The sequence below is a fragment of the Ammospiza caudacuta genome, chromosome 3, assembly GCF_027887145.1.
Source record: "Ammospiza caudacuta isolate bAmmCau1 chromosome 3, bAmmCau1.pri, whole genome shotgun sequence".
Lineage (NCBI taxonomy): Eukaryota > Metazoa > Chordata > Aves > Passeriformes > Passerellidae > Ammospiza > Ammospiza caudacuta.
In genome coordinates, this window is record NC_080595.1 from 492,562 (window position 1) to 511,492 (window position 18,931).

Sequence of the window (18,931 nt, forward strand, 5' to 3'; positions counted from 1 at the left end):
GTAGTGTAAGTTTGTTCTTTGGATCCTTCTTCATCTAAGCATTGAAAAATGTGTGCTTCCTGAGCTGCCATTTAAGCATACAAGAAATGAAGTGAAATAGAAATGAAATGAAATGAAATGAAATGAAATGAAATGGCTCCCCTTAGCACTCTGAGCTTTGCTCTACCTAGAGCTAAATGAACCTGCTGAATGTGGGTTTGGTTCAGCCTGGCTGAACACGGCCACATCAAAGCCCCGCACCTCCGCATGGAAAGGGCCCATCTTGCGCACAGATACCTGGGAAAGGTGCTGATGGAGCAGGTTACATCAGCCTTCTCACAATACATTCAGGTCACCGGGAAGGGAAGGGAATACCAGCCTCGGGAAGGGCTCCCCCTGCAGTGCCGGCAGGAGCCAAGGGCAGCTGGGAGCGCTGGGACCCAAAGCCCCTCAGGCCAGGGGAACGTGACCCAGGCTGGGGCCCAAAGGTGGGACTGCATCTCCAGCCGTGCCTGGTGAAACCGTTCTGCCTTGCACAGACACACCTCCTGTTCTCACACCAGCTGACACCTGCACAGCAAGAGCTAATGGTTTTAATCAGCTCCCTGCCAAGCTGAGATGTACAGGGTTATGCTCCCGGCTGCTCCTTGAAGACTGCCTGCTTCTGCTCCTTATCTGCCAGCCCTCGGGCTAGATCCAGCCCTGCCTCCCAGCAATCCCAGGGCCAGGGTGCTGCCCTGCCATCTGCAGAGCCACAAGGCAGAGCCTTCATGGTTTTTAGCAGCGCCTGCCAAGATGAGAAGTTCTGACAAGGGAAGTACCCAATTCAGCCTTTTCCTCCCCAGAAGATGGAAGTGATTGCGTAACCTCCCTGTCCCCTTCTAACGGAAGCAAGAATATTTGAGTCTATTTAAGAATTTTTTGGCTTCCTCTTTTTTAAGCATTGACAGCAATGGCCATGGTGGTTACTGTTTGCCAGTGCCCACTGAGCTTGCTTGCCAAGATCGGTGATTTCTCCCAGTAGAGGGAAAACCCAGTGAAAAAGCTGTGCAAACTGAACTGCAGTTTCTGGGGCAGAGGAGGAGGAGGAGGAGAGGGGTGCAGGCTCTGGATGGCTCAGCAGTGCTTACCTGGCACTGGGGCAGCAGCAGGGCCACGCGGGATCAGATGGCGTCAGGCTGGAGTCCCAGCCCACATCTGCCAGCGAGCGCCTTCTGTGATGTGCAAATTGTTTCAACCAGTTTCCCTACAGGGTGGAGAAATAAATCTCTATTCCTTTCATTCTAGCACTATGAGATCATATTAATATTAAAAAGGGGCATGCCCAGCTCTAGAATTAGCGCTCCAGATAGTCTTCTTTAAAGATCTGATGCATAAATAAAAAAGATAATTATTACGCCAGCAAGTAAGGCAGTTTTGGATCTAGAGTACCAATTCCTACTGCTGTACTAAAAGATTTAACTTGGACAGAATGGGAGCAAACTGAACTTTTCCTTTACAAAAGATGCACTGTCAGCTCTCACAGGAGCAGATTCCCAGCTCTGGAATAATTTAAATGGATAGTAAAGAAGGTAGGGCAGTTGTGGCTAATTTCCTGAACAAATTCCAGGTTATGGCTGTAATGCCTTGTGACACTCCATCACTTCCACAAGTATTAGGGTTTCCCAGCATAAGGCAACACTAAAGAACCAAAAAGTCCCTACCTAAAAATGTCACCTTACTGCCACTGTGTAAAGGATGAGGTCATGCACTACCAGGCTCGATTTTAACTATCTGGGGGAAACAGGTGGACGAAAGGACTCATGTGAGTTGATGAAAGAATTTGCTGCTCCTTACCCAGTTTGCTTTCCCTTGGGAGCAGCTCTTCCCTCAGTGCTGCCCCAGCTGTCAGAAGCAGCACTGCCAGCTCCCTCCAGGTTCAGTGGAGCTCTTTGATATCCTGTGATGAAAGGCTCCGTGCGCGGCTGTTCCCTCAGCCCACATCTTCTCCTGCACCCGGGTTACTGCCAGCGAGTTTATGTTTATTAAAGGAGAAAAAAGCACAAAGCAAAGAAGTGAGGAGTGCCTTTTATTAAAGCTAATTTCTGAGGCCAACCCACACTTCCCACTGCTGGCAAAAAGGCTCAGAGTTATTACCTCTGGTGCAGCCTGTTTGAATAGAGAACCTTTCCCTGGGTACTGATAAAGCCACAGAGATACCTACTCCTAGCATGCCATCTGGGAGAGTCTATACTTCACATCTTTCTTATTCCAAACAGAAAAATATTTCCCTCCTTTTTTTTTTTTTCTTTAGGAAGAAACCATTTTCTAGTCAATAGCCAATGAGATGATGATGTAAATGCCAATTACAACTCATCCAATGCAATCCACATGCTGAGCAGTGAGAGGGAAGGAAGTTCACACTGACCAAAGAAACGCCTTCAGAAGCTACTTAACACCTCACCTGGTCAAAGCCTTCTAGGAAGGGACGTCTGGGTGCTTACCTGGCAGGTAACACCAGAACCTGCACAAAGCTTAGCACCCACAAGATCTTGGGATACTTAAAACCTTCCTACCAACCAGCACTGGGCAAGGGAGATTTCACATGAGCTGATTAATCTTTATAAATGATTATGTAAAAGGCTGGTCTAGCTTTTGATATGTGTTTAACCATAGAAGTCCACTAAACAAATATTTTTAACTGCTTTGATGTAAAGAATAATGGAAACAATAATCTGTACACATTAGAGAGTGTTTCGCTAGGAAACAACTGTTTCATTATCAGCAAAAGCATAGAGCAAATGAACCAGATGATTCATTAAAAATAATAACCCACCAAAGCTGGCTGGTTTAGGATAAAAAATGAACCAAAGATATTGTTTCTGTGCTTCAATGGCAGCTTCAGAAGAGAACAGATATTCGGTATTCCCTACTTTTACAGAAAGGTATGCTAGTGCTGCTCAGAAGCAATTTGATAATAGAAAGCCAAGACTTGCAAACTGCTAATTTTACTCCAGCTTAGTTTCCAGTTCCCTTTTTCCCCTCTAAACCTGATTTAGGAAATCAAATTTGTGGTTCTAGAGCATGTCAGACCACACCTTTGCCAGTCCTCTGGGTGCAGGTGGATGGGTGTTGAAGAAAAAAGCAAAGTCTAAGAAGATGACCCTGGGCTTGAAGCAGAGAGAGGAGAGAGACACAGACACAGCCTCTGTGTCCCAGCACCGCCAAAGCACCACCAGGTTTGCAAAAGACCAGCTGGTATAAAAGTCCTGCTGCACAGACAAAACAAAGTGCAGGTCTGAGCAGCAACACCTTTTAAAATCCAGAAATGACTGTGAATTCAAAGTCTTTTCCCTAAATAGCTGCATTTCTGGGAGGATCCAAGACACAACTTTTGATAGCAATGAAGCTCAAAAATACACAGCTGCACAGAGCCTACAACTTACCAAGACAGTAAGGACAAATGGAATAACACCACCGTGGACCTGTGAGAAAGCCCAGCTTTGTTCTGACTCCCCAGCCTCTAACACCCTCCATCACCTTTCATCTCTCACTGTTGCATGACCACTGCTTTGAAAGGGAGATGTTCCCAGGCAGCAGAAAAGAGATAAAACCAGCATTTTAAGTAACATAACAAAATATCCTAAAGGAAAAATCAAGTGTTCTTACCTACACAGACAACAGTTTAACGTACCTAAGCCCCCTTTAAAAGCATGACCTTCATTTGAAAGGGTGCAGGCAGGTATGTTCTTCAGTCAAGATTAAAACTAAAACTTTAATTATAAGGTTAACACACACACACACACACATATATATATATATATATATATACACACACACACACACATAATAACAGTGGTGATGAAAACTGGTGTGATAAAAACTAGATGTGGTTGCCCTCTGGTTTCTGATACTTGAATTGTCTATGCTAAGACTTTAATATAAACTATCAAATTATTCTAACTACTCTCATTTTTCTGATAAATGCTTAATGTACTATCCCTGTACCTCTTTAAAGTCCATCAAAAAAGGTGCTTTTTACTCCCTTCCTGGCCTAGTATCTCCAGTGCATAAAAAAGCCAACTGCAAACATACCTCAGGCTCTTCTTCCTCCAAACCAGGTTCTTTGCAGCCTTGGTTTTGCTGGTACTGGGAAAAAGCTTTTAGCAGAGCCTGGAGCTGGGTAAGGATTTGCAACCTGACTGCAAAGCACTGAGAAACATCACCCAAAGAGCTGAAAGAAAAAAGAGAACATGTCTTCCAGACACATGCAGAATCTTCTTCATTTGCAGCACGAGCAGAAATCACTTCCAGCAGGAGGAAGCTGCACAATCAGCAGAGTCCTGCTGTCAGCTGCAGAGCAGCTAACTCTCATCAGGACCTGGGTTACACCACCAACTCTAATGCTCCTGGATGTGAATCACCTCCTTAACCTCAATGAGGAGATCCACAGTCATAAGTAAATGTCACTGAGATTTTTCTAAATTACTTCACACAAAATCACAGAGCACAGAATATGCTGAGCTGGAAGGGACTCACAAGAACCATCAGAGTCCAGCTCCTGGCCCTGCACAGGACACCTCAACAATCCCACCCGTGCAGGGGAGCACTGTGCAAATGCTTCCTGAGCTCTGCCAGGCTTGGTGCAGTGACCACTCCTCTGGGGAGCCTGCTCAGTGCCCAGCCAGGTTCTGGGTGGAAAAGCTCTTCCTGATATCCACGCTAAACCTGCCCTGACACAACTTCAGGCCATTCCCAAGTGCTGTCACTGTCCCCACACAGAGGAGATCAGTGCCTGCCCCTCCTGTTGCCCTCACCAGGAGGCTGCAGCTGCAGTGAAGTGTCCCCTCAGTCTCCTCCAGGCTGAACAGACCCAGTGCTGCTCCTCACAGGGCTTCCCCATCCTCATGCACGCCTCTGGAAGTTCTCAAACACCTCTATATCCTTGTTACACTCCAGCGCCCACAGCTGTGCCAGCCCTCGAGGCCAGGGCAGAGTGGGACAGTCCCTCCTGGGCCTGCTGCATGCCAGGGACATGGCCGGCCCTCCTGCTGCCTCAGGGGCTGTGTCACACTGAGCTTGGGAATGAGGAAAGAAAATGGCTTATACATTTATTCTACACATTTTAAAAAATAAGCATGAAATAAAAAGGTATGTTTCCTTAGCTCATTAGCATTTAAATTCAAGAAGCAGTATGAACAAGCACTGTGAAATTAAAATTTATCTTAAAATGAGATTTAACTCTAGTGTTACTTCCACATGAAAACCAGTGTGTTGCCCTTGCACACAAACAAGGCCTCATTTTGAAACATGTATCCATGAAGATATACATACATGTTTATATATGAACTTCACCCAAGAACAATGTTTGAAATCCAGGTGTAAACATATAAATCTAAATATATAAAAGAAACCTTCATTCTTCCCCAAGACTGAATGCATGATGACTTGTATCCGCAACATGGGCTAGAATTAAATGTTCATATCAAAACTCCACAAGCAGAAACTACAGTTATTTAGAAACTTCTCTGAAAAAGTGGGCCTCAAATCATCAGCTATTAATCCTGGTTAAAGATTTATCTGAAATAAAATTAATTTGCTTTATTGCTGTAAAGATCATGTGAGTAAACCACAAACTTCCTAATATAGAGAAAGGGTTAATTTTTTACTAAAATAAACTACATGCTCAGAACAGATCACACAAGGAGTTTTAACTTTTGCTGTCAGCAGCTGATATGACTTTTAATAGCACTAAATATGTATAAATCTAAAATTTTGCTTAGTAAATAGTATTTTATAAGAGATTTTTCTTTCTATAAATCTGATGCTGACTTGTGTAATAATCATGATTATTTCCTAAAGACTTAAAAGGATTACCTGTATTACAGTGCCAAATGACTAAGATCCTTAGTTAACTAAATTTTCTTATTGTGTTCTCTAATTTTGATTTTGTATTTGTACTGTTTTCCATCATTTTGAATTGCTTCCTGCACTTTGCTTAGGCACAACCTTGGCTGACCACCCATGCTATCAAGGCAGTATTTCAGATTTTGACTTCTTAAGCCTTCGCAGTTTTAACTTCCCGAGACCATTTTCCACATCTTTTTTTCTTTTTTGGGAAAGCTTCTCTGAAGACACGGGGCGCAGCTCTAGACATGATGTTGGCACTGCAGGCAGCTCTTCAGGGACTGTGCTTGGCTCCTTTTGGCTTGTCTGCACTCCACTGCTGCTCACAGAAAGAGACCAGGAGGGGTTTTTTCTCAAAGTCAATGACTTCCTGTCAACCATAGTCTCTGTCACATCTTGCTTTGAAAACAACTTGGAATTAAGAGGTGTCGTCTCCTCCAGGAATGGACCCAAACAATTATCGTCACACTCACTAATTTCTGTATTGATGTAAGTTAAAGGAGTCCCTTCAGAGGACATTTTTGTGAAATGCTCCAGCTTCTGCAGTGAGCCACAGGTCTCGAGCTGAGCCTGTGCTCTGGTCACTCTCTGGCTTTGTTTAGGAGCCAGCGGCGCTGACTCAGAGCTGCACGGAGAGCTCTCACCGAGCAGCCTCGCCTCTGGCTGCTGCAGAGAGTGAGGTTTGTGCTGGCTGTGAACCTCCTCTGGCTGTCCCTGATGAACATCCTTTCTCTGCTCTGGCTCAGGAAGGCCCAGGCTGCTCTCAGCTGTGTTTGTGCAGTCCTTCAGCAGGCCTGGGCTCCTGCGCTTCACAGCACAGCGAGCACTCAGAGAAGCCTCACAGTCGCTGTTTCTGTTCTCTGTCTGTGAGTCTGCCCAGCCAAGATACACTTTCTTGGAGTCCTTGCTGATTTGAGGTTTGCTTGCACTACTTCTCCTTGGTTTTGTCCTCTTCACACTGCAATAAAAAGGAATTTTGTTTTTTAAATTAAAAAAGAACCTTTACTGACTCCATTTACTGTTTTTCCAACTCTGAAACACCACTTGGGCCACCCTCTTTCTGAACATGGAAAAAATCCCTGTGTATCATCTTGACAAGCAGCAATGTTTGTCTAGTGTGGATAATATCAAGCATTATCCATCTGATTTTCCACTGTTGTAGGGGAGAGCCCTATTTATTAATGACTAAGCTCCGAAAGAGTGAGTTCACACTCTTTTCCAAGAGGCAGAACTGAATTCATTACCGATGTTAAAGGTCAACAGAGCAGAAGTATACTGAATTCCTTTCTGAACTGGCTAAAATAGCATTTCCTAAGTGCCTAAATGATTGCAAACCATTCCCATATACCCACATGCATAATGCATATCTACAGGACAGAGGGGGCAGGCGGGAGAGGCGGTGAGTGCGCCTCTGTGTGAGAGCTCCTAATCTCTATTTTAGAATGTTCCTCTGGAATTTTTCCCAGGACATTTCAAAGCATTGCTTTAAAGTTAACCACTACTCATCTAGTATCAAGCCCATTCATCTGGCAAGGACTTGGGAAATGCAAGTAGATGATATTCTGAAAGGAATTACACAGGAAAATGGGATCACAAGGGACCTGACGGAGCGGCAGTACATAAACACTCCTCAGCAGCACGCTACCTATGGATCTGGATTTCACACAGCCCTTAAGATGAACTTTATGCCCAAGTCCTGAAGCTGCATTTGGAGTCTAAACACACGGTTGCTAGACACGGCCCCAAGCTGAGACCATGTTCTGCTGCCCAGCAGCTCCCAGGACAGAGCATCTAACTCCCCTCAGAGAGGGCTCACCCAAACCAGGTAGAGCTGGCATGCCTCCAAAGCTAATCTCATTGCTAAAGGCAACACATGAGACAACTGTGGTAAAAAGAAAAGTTGCCAGGGTTCACAGCAAATCCCTGATTTCACAAGTGATTTGGGGCTGCTGGCATCTCCCACAGCTTGGGATGGGGTCCTGCTACCACATGGAGCAGTGACAAGTTCAGCTGATCAGCTCATCCTCCTCATCCACTCAATCAGGGATACTCTTTAATTGTGACTATTGATCCAGAGTCTCAAAATGAACAACCAAAAACATTTGTGAAGTGTTTTTCACCCGATTCAAGCATCACATATTTATTTTGGCTCAGAGCTTCATTCAAGGAAAAACAGCCTGTTTTGACTCTGCCTAGTGCTATGTGTTACATCTATGTGGGTTGTAATAGCTTTCTCCATGCTGTAAAAAACATCAATCATTTTATGTGCTTATCCACACTACAGTAATAATCTTTCAGTAATTTAAAACAATCTTTTGTAAAGTAGTTTATATTATTTAAAATTTTGTATTATTTAAAATTTTATTTCATGAGCTAGATTCTACCAAATAAAAGTTTACCAATTATAAATTCAAAAGCTTATAAAGAATAGTGGCATACATTTTTCTCAGGATGTCTTGCTTTATTTGTTCACTCAGACTAATCTTAAGCTTCTTGTTCTCAGCAGATTCAGTAAAATATTCAGACGTCCCATTGGAAAGTTCTTCTTTCTGCTCCAAAAAAAAAATACAGGTTTAAAGCATGACACATCAAACTGTGATTATTCAACAGAAAGCTCCATTTCTAATACTAAGATTTACAGCTGTTCTTTATTATTTTGATCTAAGCAGTCTAAAAGAAACAATTATTTTTAATCTTTTAATATTTAGGAGTCTAGTCAGTTCCCTCCCCCTGATTCTCAAGCAACATATTTTGTATGCTAAAATACACCGCAAACAAACAAGGCTGCAATGTAAAGGACGTAGCTTTCCAAACCATCTGAGGAAACTGTTGGCAAATACTTGACATCTTTGTGGCTCAAACTGTGACAAATGCCAGGAATCTCTCTTGCAGACAGGAGCACGCTTGTCAGTTTTTTCTGAAGAGACTGACTGGCGCAGTGGTCTATACACTTATTCTCAGAGGAATTCCCATCATTTTCCATACTTACAAAAAACCATACACAGCGTTATTTGCTCACTGAACAAGGCAAGGGTTAAAACTTTTAATTCTAACATTTAAACGCTCGCAGCTTGTAGTGGTTGGCTACTACAGGACACCAGGGGAATTTTCTGGTCTCAGCTAACAGCAGCACCATCCTTTTATATAATATGAGGTTGGGGCGAGCAGGAGGGAAGGAAAATGCTCTTTTTTTTCAAGCTGTGAGCACTTCCCTTCGCAATGAAACAATCTCAACCAGAGAAGGGTGTTTGCTGATTTCACCATTAACTACCACACACTCCAAAAAAGTATTATCTCTGAGGCCACGGAGGAGAGGAAAAAGAAGTGGTGAAGTCAAGGGGAGAAGAGGCTTTGTGCATCTCCTTGTCTTTGAGAGCACTTTTCTCCCTCAGCCCCCACGAAGCAGTGTGTGACAGGGCTCCCCAAACGCAGGGGAGCTCCAGCCCATTCCTTGGTGAGGCACTGGAGCCAGGCGGTGCGGAAGAACTGAGGGACACAGAGACAGCCAGCAGAGGCACGAGGCCACAGCCTGTGCATGACCCCTGCCTGGAACACCCCTCAGGAACCTGTCACTTGGGGGAGATCAAGCCCTGCCCATTTTTATATCTGTTTTAAGGAGAGGGCAGGGGTACCTCCATGCTCTTTCCAGAAGAAATAGCCAGTGGAAACAGCTTCCTATTTTGCAAGCAGATGGAGGGTAGTCAGGCAAAGAAGTAAAGCCATTGTGGCACTTAAAAAAGCTACAGCTTTTTTCAGTGCCACAATGGCTTTACTTTGTTCTGAGCCTTCCTTTCAGAGACAAGTTACACAAATGTGCACATTGAGCCACGTATGAAGTTCTGTCCACGCGTGGTGCAACGAGTGTGTTTACAGCAGGCGGAAAACAGCATACATGCAATGTGATCCCAGCCTCAGAAATCAAGCTTAACTAGTTTAATCTGAGGGATTAATTGCTGCTTCTATTCTTGCTGGAGGTAGATTCCCCTAATTTGACTAAATATATTTTCATACTTTGTAAGCTATTAAAGAAAGAAATACTACTAAGATACTCGAGCCCTATGCTAATTTTAAGAGAAGGCAGAGACTGCAAAGTCTGTAGAAACTATTTTGATTTCCAGTAACAGCCACACAACTTGGAGGCTGAAGGTTCTTGCACAATCACCCTGCATCAAAGCAGCTGGAGAGCACTCACACTTGGCCAGAGAGCCGGAGCCCATCTGAGCTCCTGCTGGGTGGGAACGGGTAAGGTTAATTCTGTTAACTGTTCTCCAGCCCCCAGCGTGCTGACCAGGCCAGGATCGGCAGCCCACTCTTGGCACTGTGGCAAGCAAGGCATTCAAAGGAGCCCTTAGTACAAAATCCAGGGGAGGACTGGCGATAGCGCATGTCCCCACATACTCCCTACTGCAGATAAGGAATAAGCCCCAGCTCTGACCTGCCTCTGACTCTGGGCCCTGCAGCACTGGGATGGTCCTGCCAGGCTGAGAGGAGCAGACCCTGCAGAGAGGCCAGGATCAAAATCACAGCACTTGAGAGTTGAGTCAGGCTGGAGCTAATGGCCCCAAGTTGCAGGGCTAACACGTTCCCTTCACTGCGCTGTCATCGACCTTTTGTTTTGCTTTCACATAACTTATCACACAAAGCAGTGACAGAAAGGGTTAAGGCATCAAAAAAAGTAAAAACCAAAATGATTTATATGTGAAACACTTCTGAACATGCCCTCTAAGTACAGTAGATTTTCCCCTCGGAACCACACCCTGTAAATGCTGTATTTTGAGAGCTGAACAATTAACATAAGGCATATGAGTCAGGCTCTGAAAGACACTGTGGGAACCAGAGAGCCTTTTGCTATTAGTAGTGATGTAAACTCCCTAAGGCTGGAATAAGTCCACAATAGAAGGCAGAAGGAGTCATAAATAACAACAGTGGGCACTCCATATACTACTAAGACACACAGCCATTATTGGTGATACTTCCTTTATTTTCTTTATTAGGCTTAATAATTTTAGTTAATTAAAAAAAAAAATAAAACACACCGTCTGTTTTGAGAATACTATTTATTTCCTATGGGAACTTCAGGACTTGCTAAAGAAAGAAAAAAAGCTAATCTGCTCTCATCCTGTCTAGTAATCCCAGATTCCTTTTAGGCAATGAAATAATTAAAGAAAAATATTCCAGGCATAAAAGGGAGGACAGCAGAAGCAGACATCATATAAACAATGACACCACGACAGAGAAAAACGTCAAAGCACCGCCAGACTTGTGACTCGACTCTGAGAGCTGCAAGGGAGTGGGATCGCTGCTAACAAATTAAAACCACATTTCTTGGCAAATTGTTAAAGACAGACATATTTACATTTGTATAGAGACTGGGTGGGCACAAAAGATTAAAATGCTTCTCTAGCCCTTGAACTGCCAAGTTCTATTAGAAATATGTGCTCTTAAAATCCCAGGGTAAGCTCAGTCCTCTTTGTCACTAAAACTGCAGAGAAGGGCCCGCAGAAGTGAAGCTTGCTAAGTCTTACCAGCCTACCTGCTCATGACACTGGCCTCCCCAAACCTGAATTCAAGGTCCTTAACACTTATCCAAAGAGATGTTTGGGGGAAGAAAAATATCTATCAAAGCCTACAGAGAAATATCAGGCACACTGCTAGACACGGAACATACTTCCTGTAAGGTTTATCAAATTGAAGATTCCCTTTTTTTTTCAGCTATCTTACTCCACTTACTACACACTCAAGCTGAAAAAGAAACCCTCAGAACTGTAGAAGTGGCATTCACTGCTGTCTCCATCTCTCTCCAGGACAGCTGAATTCAGCAGTACAGCACTAGATATCTGTTAAAGAGCTACCCATGGATGGGCACTTGTGAGGGACCCTTACCCTGAAGAGGAACTCATTACCCTGAAGCAGAGTGGAAGCTGTGGCCTTTCCAGCATGACAATATACTCATACAAATACTCTTTTCTTTTTTTTTTCTTCCAGTCTAATACTGGGTTGAAAGAAAATCTTCAAAGTGAACACTGCTGCCCCCTTTTCCTGCCTCTCTGGTGTCATGCTTGCTTGCTGTCTCTCTTCTCAGTGCCACAAGCTTATAAAGTAAGACTAAGAGATAATTAAATTTCATGTCTGGTTCCCAACCCCATCATACAAAACACAGTTTTTAAAATGCATTTATTAATGTGGCTCATCAAAAATACTTAATAGAATACACCAGTGGGTTCAAGAAATCAATTTTTATATCATGGTGGCAAATGGGAGGGGACTATAAAAATAAAATAGGCAAAGCTATGAACTAATGTATTATCCCAGGTCCATACAATAAAATAAAAATTAGTGAAATGAATAAGACAGAAACCCTTACTGAGAGGACCTTTAAGTAAGGTGGCAATTGGATGATTTCTCTCAGTGTCATTCTAAACTGCATCATGAGCTCAACCATCAAAGATAACCTTTAGGTTTCAGAGGTGTCCTGACAGATGATGGGCAGATCAGAGAGGTCAGACAGGACTCCTTCCAATCTGATAAGCAAAAAGGGCTCCTTAAAGCAAGTGAGGAGGCTTCTGAGGGAAGGATGGATCAGACATTACAATCTAACTGATAAAAAAGTGACAGAGACAGGACTTTGGGTCTCGCCTCCTGCCCTCTCCCAACCCACATGAAGGAAAAGCTTCCCACAGTTTCAAGATGCAAATTTTTTTGCATTTCCAATGTAGTGATGCATCAGTCCTGGCAGTTCTACATATGAACTCCAACCACATCATAAAACACTTGTAGAAGTTTTCCAAGTACAGAAATGGATATTAATCTCAACCTGAAATACAGTTCCTTGATCAGATTTGTAGAATATTCATCTACATTTTAAAGACTGTCTTGCTGTAAAAGTCAGTAAATTCCAGTAAAAAACATTAAGGTTACACTGGAATACTGGTATTGCCTTTGAAATAAGTATTTTTAAGAAATGCTGGTGGTTTTCAAAAAACTCCAATTTCAATCTTGAAAGAATGTAACAACCAGAGCAAACTGCATCTGTCCAGGAGGTGCAGAACTGTTCAACCTTCCCATGACCTAGCAGAGAAGGCAAAATCAAACTCCTGGATCAGCACAGTCTTCATCATCTACCACCAAAATTCCCTTGAATGTGACACCACAGATTTTCAGTCCTGATGCTCAGGAGACCCTATGGTCTGCATTATTTAGTCCAAGCATTGGCCCAGTCTGTAACAAGCCCCTGTGATACACATTCCCCTTTCTCAAAGCACAAGGTGTGAACCCAAGTTTCTCACTCAATACATAAATCCTGGCAACTGCAAACATTCCAAAGGTCCCCCAGGCATCACCAGATTAGTTTAAAGCATATGACTTCTATGAGGAAAATGCTCTCTTCCTTTTGAAGTATTTCGTGCAGATTTTAACTGTATTTCACATATAGGAGCAATCCCAGACTGTTCTGAGTGTTGGAAATTCAGAGCTCTCTAGATTTGCATTTGAACACCCACTAAAGAAGAGAAAATAGAAGAATTGCTGCTGTAAATGGCAGAGAACAAATGAAATGTGATTCTTTCTAAAACTTAGAGCTGCAGGGGGGCCTTTTTATAAATCAGACCTATGTGTAACACAGGGAGCAAATACCCCATCACACTTTCTAAAGGCATAGAAGTGCTCCCAAAATAACTGATTTATTTACATACTGAGCAGCACGTGACACAGGCTGTGTGCATTTGCTTGAAGGCAAGAACAGCTAAAATTAATGTTAAGTAATTGAGCTATTAATCATTCTGATTTTATAGACTGATGCTACAAGACTCAGATTCTATCTTCAGAGAAAGTGTCCACTGATAAGAAATGGAGGACTAGACAACAGCTTTTCAACCCAATTAACTTCTCTCAATGACACTAAAGAAAAATCTGAAGCACAGTGACAGGGAATTTTAAAGGAAACCACGTGTTTTATAATCATGCATCTTCAGCCAGCCATTTCCATCAATTTTTAGGTTCCTGACTCCAGTAATTATGAAAGAGGACATGCATGTGAGACACACATTTCATACTTGAAAGAGATTTTTATAAAATAGGGGAATAGCAATTTGCTGTGGCACTTGACCCCTTTCTCCAGCTTACAAATCAAGAGAGAATACCTGAGGCAGGCCCTTCTGTAATCCTGTACTACAGCTTTTCACAGGCTGGCATGAGGATCCTCTGTGTGCCAAACCTGACTGGCTATGGGTCAGCCAGTGCAGATGTCCCTCAGCATCACCCACCAGCAACACTGAAGCAAACTTTGCATTTGCCCAGGCATAGCATGGGTTATATGACATGAGAGAATACTCCTTGGAGCACATGATGCGTACAGTGTGATTCAGATGCCCAACACTTGGATACTTACGGGAAAAAAAAATACATCAATTTTATGCTCTTCTGTTGTTTTTATGCAATTACAATATGCAGTAACACCCAGAAGAGATGTTGTAAAGAATATCTAATACTCTTGATTGCACTGATTACACAAACCCAAAATATGTAAAACAAGAATAGCACAGCTCAGGAAATAATTACTGTTCAACAGTGTAATGTTTTAGATTGGTTTCCAAAACCAACACCAGTGCCACCACCCCAAAAACCCCCAACACTTCTGAGCCCACACTGGGGATCTGTCCCTCCAAATAATTTCAAATAACTACAAATTGTTCAAAAATCCTGCCGTGAACTTTACCATCATCTATTTCACTTCCCTCTTCAGTCAAGTTATGAACTTCCTATTAGTTCTAAGAGATTTCTGCTGAAGACTGAGGAACAGATTGCTCCTTGAAACAATTTTTTAAAATCCTGTCAAATATTTTTTGCCCAACAGGAATATCAAAAATTACTATCAAAACCTTAAGTAAGTTCATCCTTTTCAAATCCTAGAGCCACCAAAATCTCACAGATGTACCACAGACAAATAAAATCTTGAGCTCCCTGCAGTTTAACATGAGCCCTGCCAGCCTCCCCCCTGCCCCTCTGCCAGGGGGGCCCATCCTCTCCAAGTCTGCAGAGAGGAAGGAGCAGAGAATCTGGTCAAATCCACTTGAAGCACCAGCATAAGCTGTGACAGCAACAGTGAGAGGGGAGAGGAAAATGAGGGAGGTGAAAGGATGATGACAGATGATAATATCTTAAATAACCACAAGGCTTTGACAAATGGGATCTTGTGAACGCTGCTAAGTAGTGAGATTTAAATCAACTGGAGGACTCATAAAAAGCAACTACCAAAATGAGTAAAAGATTACTCAATTTGTCCCTACTTTTTGAGGATTGCTTCATATGGAAATAATTTTTTACAACCTTAATCATTTATACTGCTGCTACAGGACCATCCATATTTCTGCTCTGCTTCACCTGATTTTGCATAATGAGGTACTCGTTTATTGAGGATGTATTCCACTTACTTTTTGGATCCAAGGCAAAAAATATTACTTTTTCTTTCATTCCATACATACTCTAATATTCTGTCTGCTTTTCAGATAAATAATGTCACGGAACAAAGTTTTCCAGTCAATTCCTTGCAGCAATATCTTGGCCTTTTTTCAGCCATCACACAGTTAATGCACTCAGCAGTTTGCATGAGCACAGCAATTGCTCTTTTCAGTGAAAATACTGTGCATTTATCAACAGATGATTTTCATTTACAGCCCTAGTGCCTCTCTACCCAGCTCTGGGAGGTTTCTCTGAAATTCTCCAAAGCCGTCTCTGATCCTGACTAATTGAAATAATTGTGTCAGTTTTCATTTCATCATTTGTCCACTTCTCTGGATAGTTAATGCAGCAGACAGCTGCGACACGTTTTCCATGCAGAAAATAAATCAGTTTGGAAGCTAAGAGAAGAAACCGCGACAAGTTCAGACAAATCTCACGGAGGCAATTCCCAGCACCGCCGCTCTCAGGTCTCCTCCCTGGCCTCCTGCAGGAGCTCCTGCCGCACTCAGAGCTGGCAGAAGGGAGCACACACACACACAGAGCCCAGCTGCTCCCACCCAGGGCAGCTCGGTGCGCACCAGCCCCAGGACTGCGATGCCCAGGAAGGTGAGATGCAGGAACACAGCCCTTCTGGCAGCGCTGCTGCAGGAGAGGCATCTGCAAGGAGAAGAGGCAGACAGCTGGCACAAAAGGGAATACTGGAAAGCTGCTGCAGCTTTCTTTTTATGACGGAGTCAAAGACTTCAGGAGCATTCCTGAGATGCAGTTTCTCAGGGACAGCAGCCTAATGACTGAAGCTAATTGGAAGTTACACCAACAATGAAAGGGAAGTCTCACCCTCACCCAACATGTGGTCCTGCCAAGGATCAACCCCCAAGGGATGTGGCTGAAAGTGAACCCCACAAACAACAAAAACCCAAACCAAAAACACCCCTTGTTTACAGAGGGGTCACTGGATGACCCCAGCACTGTTCAACACTGAAGACAAGAATGCCCAGGGAAGCAAAGGTAGGTGGAGCACAGAACAGGAAGGATGAGTAAAAAAAAAAAAGTGACAGGAGCTTGAGGTGTCAAAAGTGAAAACTCACCCAAGCAATTCTTTGCCTGTTCTACTAATATGGTATTTGGCTAAAGTTCATTAGTCTGCAGTTTCCCCTCTCCACCTTTTTGAAAGCAGTAGTGAACCCTGTTCATATTTACCAACTACAACTTAATGTTTTTCTCCTGTTTACTATAGTAACTGAAAATAATTCAGCACATTATCTAAAATCACAGAAAACTAGATTTTATAAAATTCAAAAAGGACAGTGACATAAAAAAGCCAGCAACAAGACAAGTATTACAAGAAATGTAACATTAACATGTTGTGGATGTTACTTTCAAACCCAGATAACTCTAGCTGCTACCTAAAGGTTGCTTCAGCTCCATTCATCCAAATCCTGGCTGCATGCTCCTGCAACATTTTTTTGCATCACAATTGGCAAGTGTGTGGGTACAGGATGAGTTGGTTCAATGAACTGACATGATGGAAAACTAATCCTCCAACGAAAAACAGAGAAACTTCACAAATAAATAATTTTCTGCTAGGTCAAGTCAATGAAATAATTCATTCTCAGCTGAAGAATCACTCGGTCCATTGTACCCAGAAAGGAAAGGAATATGTGGCTGGATGTAGAGGGGATGTAGAGTGACCTTTTCAGTAGCAGCCCACCAGCACAGCAGCTTCACTGTAATATTTTATACACACATATAGATACACACACCCCCCAAGATTTATACTTACAGTGTGAACTGTGCAATTCTATTTCACAGCATTTCCTTCCTCCCCTACCCAATCTGATATCACTTAACAATAAGTCTTAAATGCTTTAAAGATAACTAAATTCCACATAAAGTCCTACACTAATCTTTACAAATTGCTGCTATCTGAAGTTTTCATTCTACATTCCAATAGACACACTATTCCAGCATACACTCCAGTGGGACAGATCTATTAATTACAGCTAAGTTTCATGTTTGCATGAAAGAACCAGAAGCCTCTTCCCAGTACAATCAAAACCCAAGCAAACCCTTGGCTAAGGCTCTCAGGAGTTTTAACAATGAGAATTCTCTAATGCTCCTGCAAAGTATCACAATGACACAATCTATAAGTCATATATATATGCATGAAGAAGATGAAATAGGCTTTTTCCCTGCTGGGGATTTAAAAAAGCACTGGGCACATCTTTAGCACTTTTTTCTCCGTGTGTACCTGTGAAGGGTTTTTTTTGGCTAGTTTGGTTTTTAAAGTGCAATATTCTGCTGGAATAGAATCGTTATTTTTGTCTAATATTCTCTGTAATTTAACAAGCTCAGTGGAAAACCTGAGACCTTTTTCATAAAGACAATCTTCTACTCCTCACTTTCTTTTCTGATTTTACTGAAACAGTAATTTCAAATTTTGACTTTAATACCATCTTTAGCTTAACCTCCCCTTCATGCTTTCCCTAGAAGTGCTTCCTCTCATACATTCTGGTATAAAGCCGATGTGGTTATCAATGAATACTCCATTGTTTGCACATTTTCAAATGCCCACAAGCCTTCCACCCATTTCCATTTCCACTGTTTCCCCAGATAACCCATTTCAAATTTTCCATTATGGCTCCCTACATAATAATAATCAAGAAAATGTCGTCACTGACAAAGATGGCTAATCTCTCCAGAGCTCTTATATATTTCCTTGGGTTTCCTCTTTTGCCATGTTCCCAAAACTGTCTTCTTTTTCAAGATAAAACTATTCAAGATAACAAACATAGTTTGGTAAAACAGGAAACAATGGTTTTATGTTTAAACTTAGCATTAATCACTCAGCCTATTTTTCCATCTTTTCCTTAAGACTTCCAATTTGCTTATGTAATTTCAATAACTTGCTATATTGTTTCTTATAGAGAAACTAGAGATTTCCCTTCCTCCAAAACGCTATTACTGCCTGCAGCCTGTGTTTTACACATAACGACGGACACACCCGTTTATAAATACATCCTAGAAAATTACATATCGATAGATTTTCTTCTGTTTTATTTCATCCCTGCTCCTTAGAGGTGCTCTCAAATATTTTATTCGTTTATGCTTAAAGCTAATTTAACAGAGACTGTCTAATCCACCCTAACCTTAGTCTTACATGAGGCATCACAGAAGGATTAAAATTGGTTCTCCCAGCAACTGATGCTGAGGTTTGTGCTTCTGAATATCTCAAAAGCAATCTAATTATGATCTTTCCTGAGGTGTAGGACAAAGATTTCATTTCATAGCTGGCTACATCCCCTGAAACTCGTTGTATAAGCACTGCCTATTTTGGAGGTACACAGAACAGCCTAAAAGGCAGAGAAGAGGCAAAGAATGAAGGGCTGAAGACAGGTGAAGGACCAGAGCTCTGGTCAGTGAAGGAACCGTGCACCAGGGTGACATAAAACTGGTTCCCAGTAAGGGGAGAGGGGAACACTTAGCCTGATTTGTCTTGACAAAGCTCAGGAATGAAAGCTTGACCCAGACCATAAACCAGCATAAAAACAGTTGAAAAAAACACATAATCACAAAGTCTTGACAAGGTCAATCACAGTCACAGCAACAC

General features: G+C 42.5%; 1 protein-coding gene across 3 annotated transcripts in view; it reads right to left on the reverse strand.

Annotated features, from left to right (window-relative positions):
• Nucleotides 1-5,127: 5,127 nt before the first annotated feature.
• The window catches only part of SLX4IP (SLX4 interacting protein), a 69,740-nt gene continuing 55,936 nt past the window's right edge, over nt 5,128-18,931 (reverse strand). For 2 of the 3 annotated variants that reach the window (XM_058801988.1, XM_058801989.1), the window contains exons 8-9: nt 8,305-8,417; nt 5,128-6,823 (exon numbers count right to left, since the gene is read on the reverse strand). In XM_058801988.1, coding sequence (XP_058657971.1) covers nt 5,989-6,823; nt 8,305-8,417 — 948 coding nt within the window. In that variant the 3' untranslated portion in view covers nt 5,128-5,988. The remainder of the gene's footprint in view (nt 6,824-8,304; nt 8,418-18,931) is intronic. The other variant, XM_058801990.1, reaches the window with a different exon arrangement.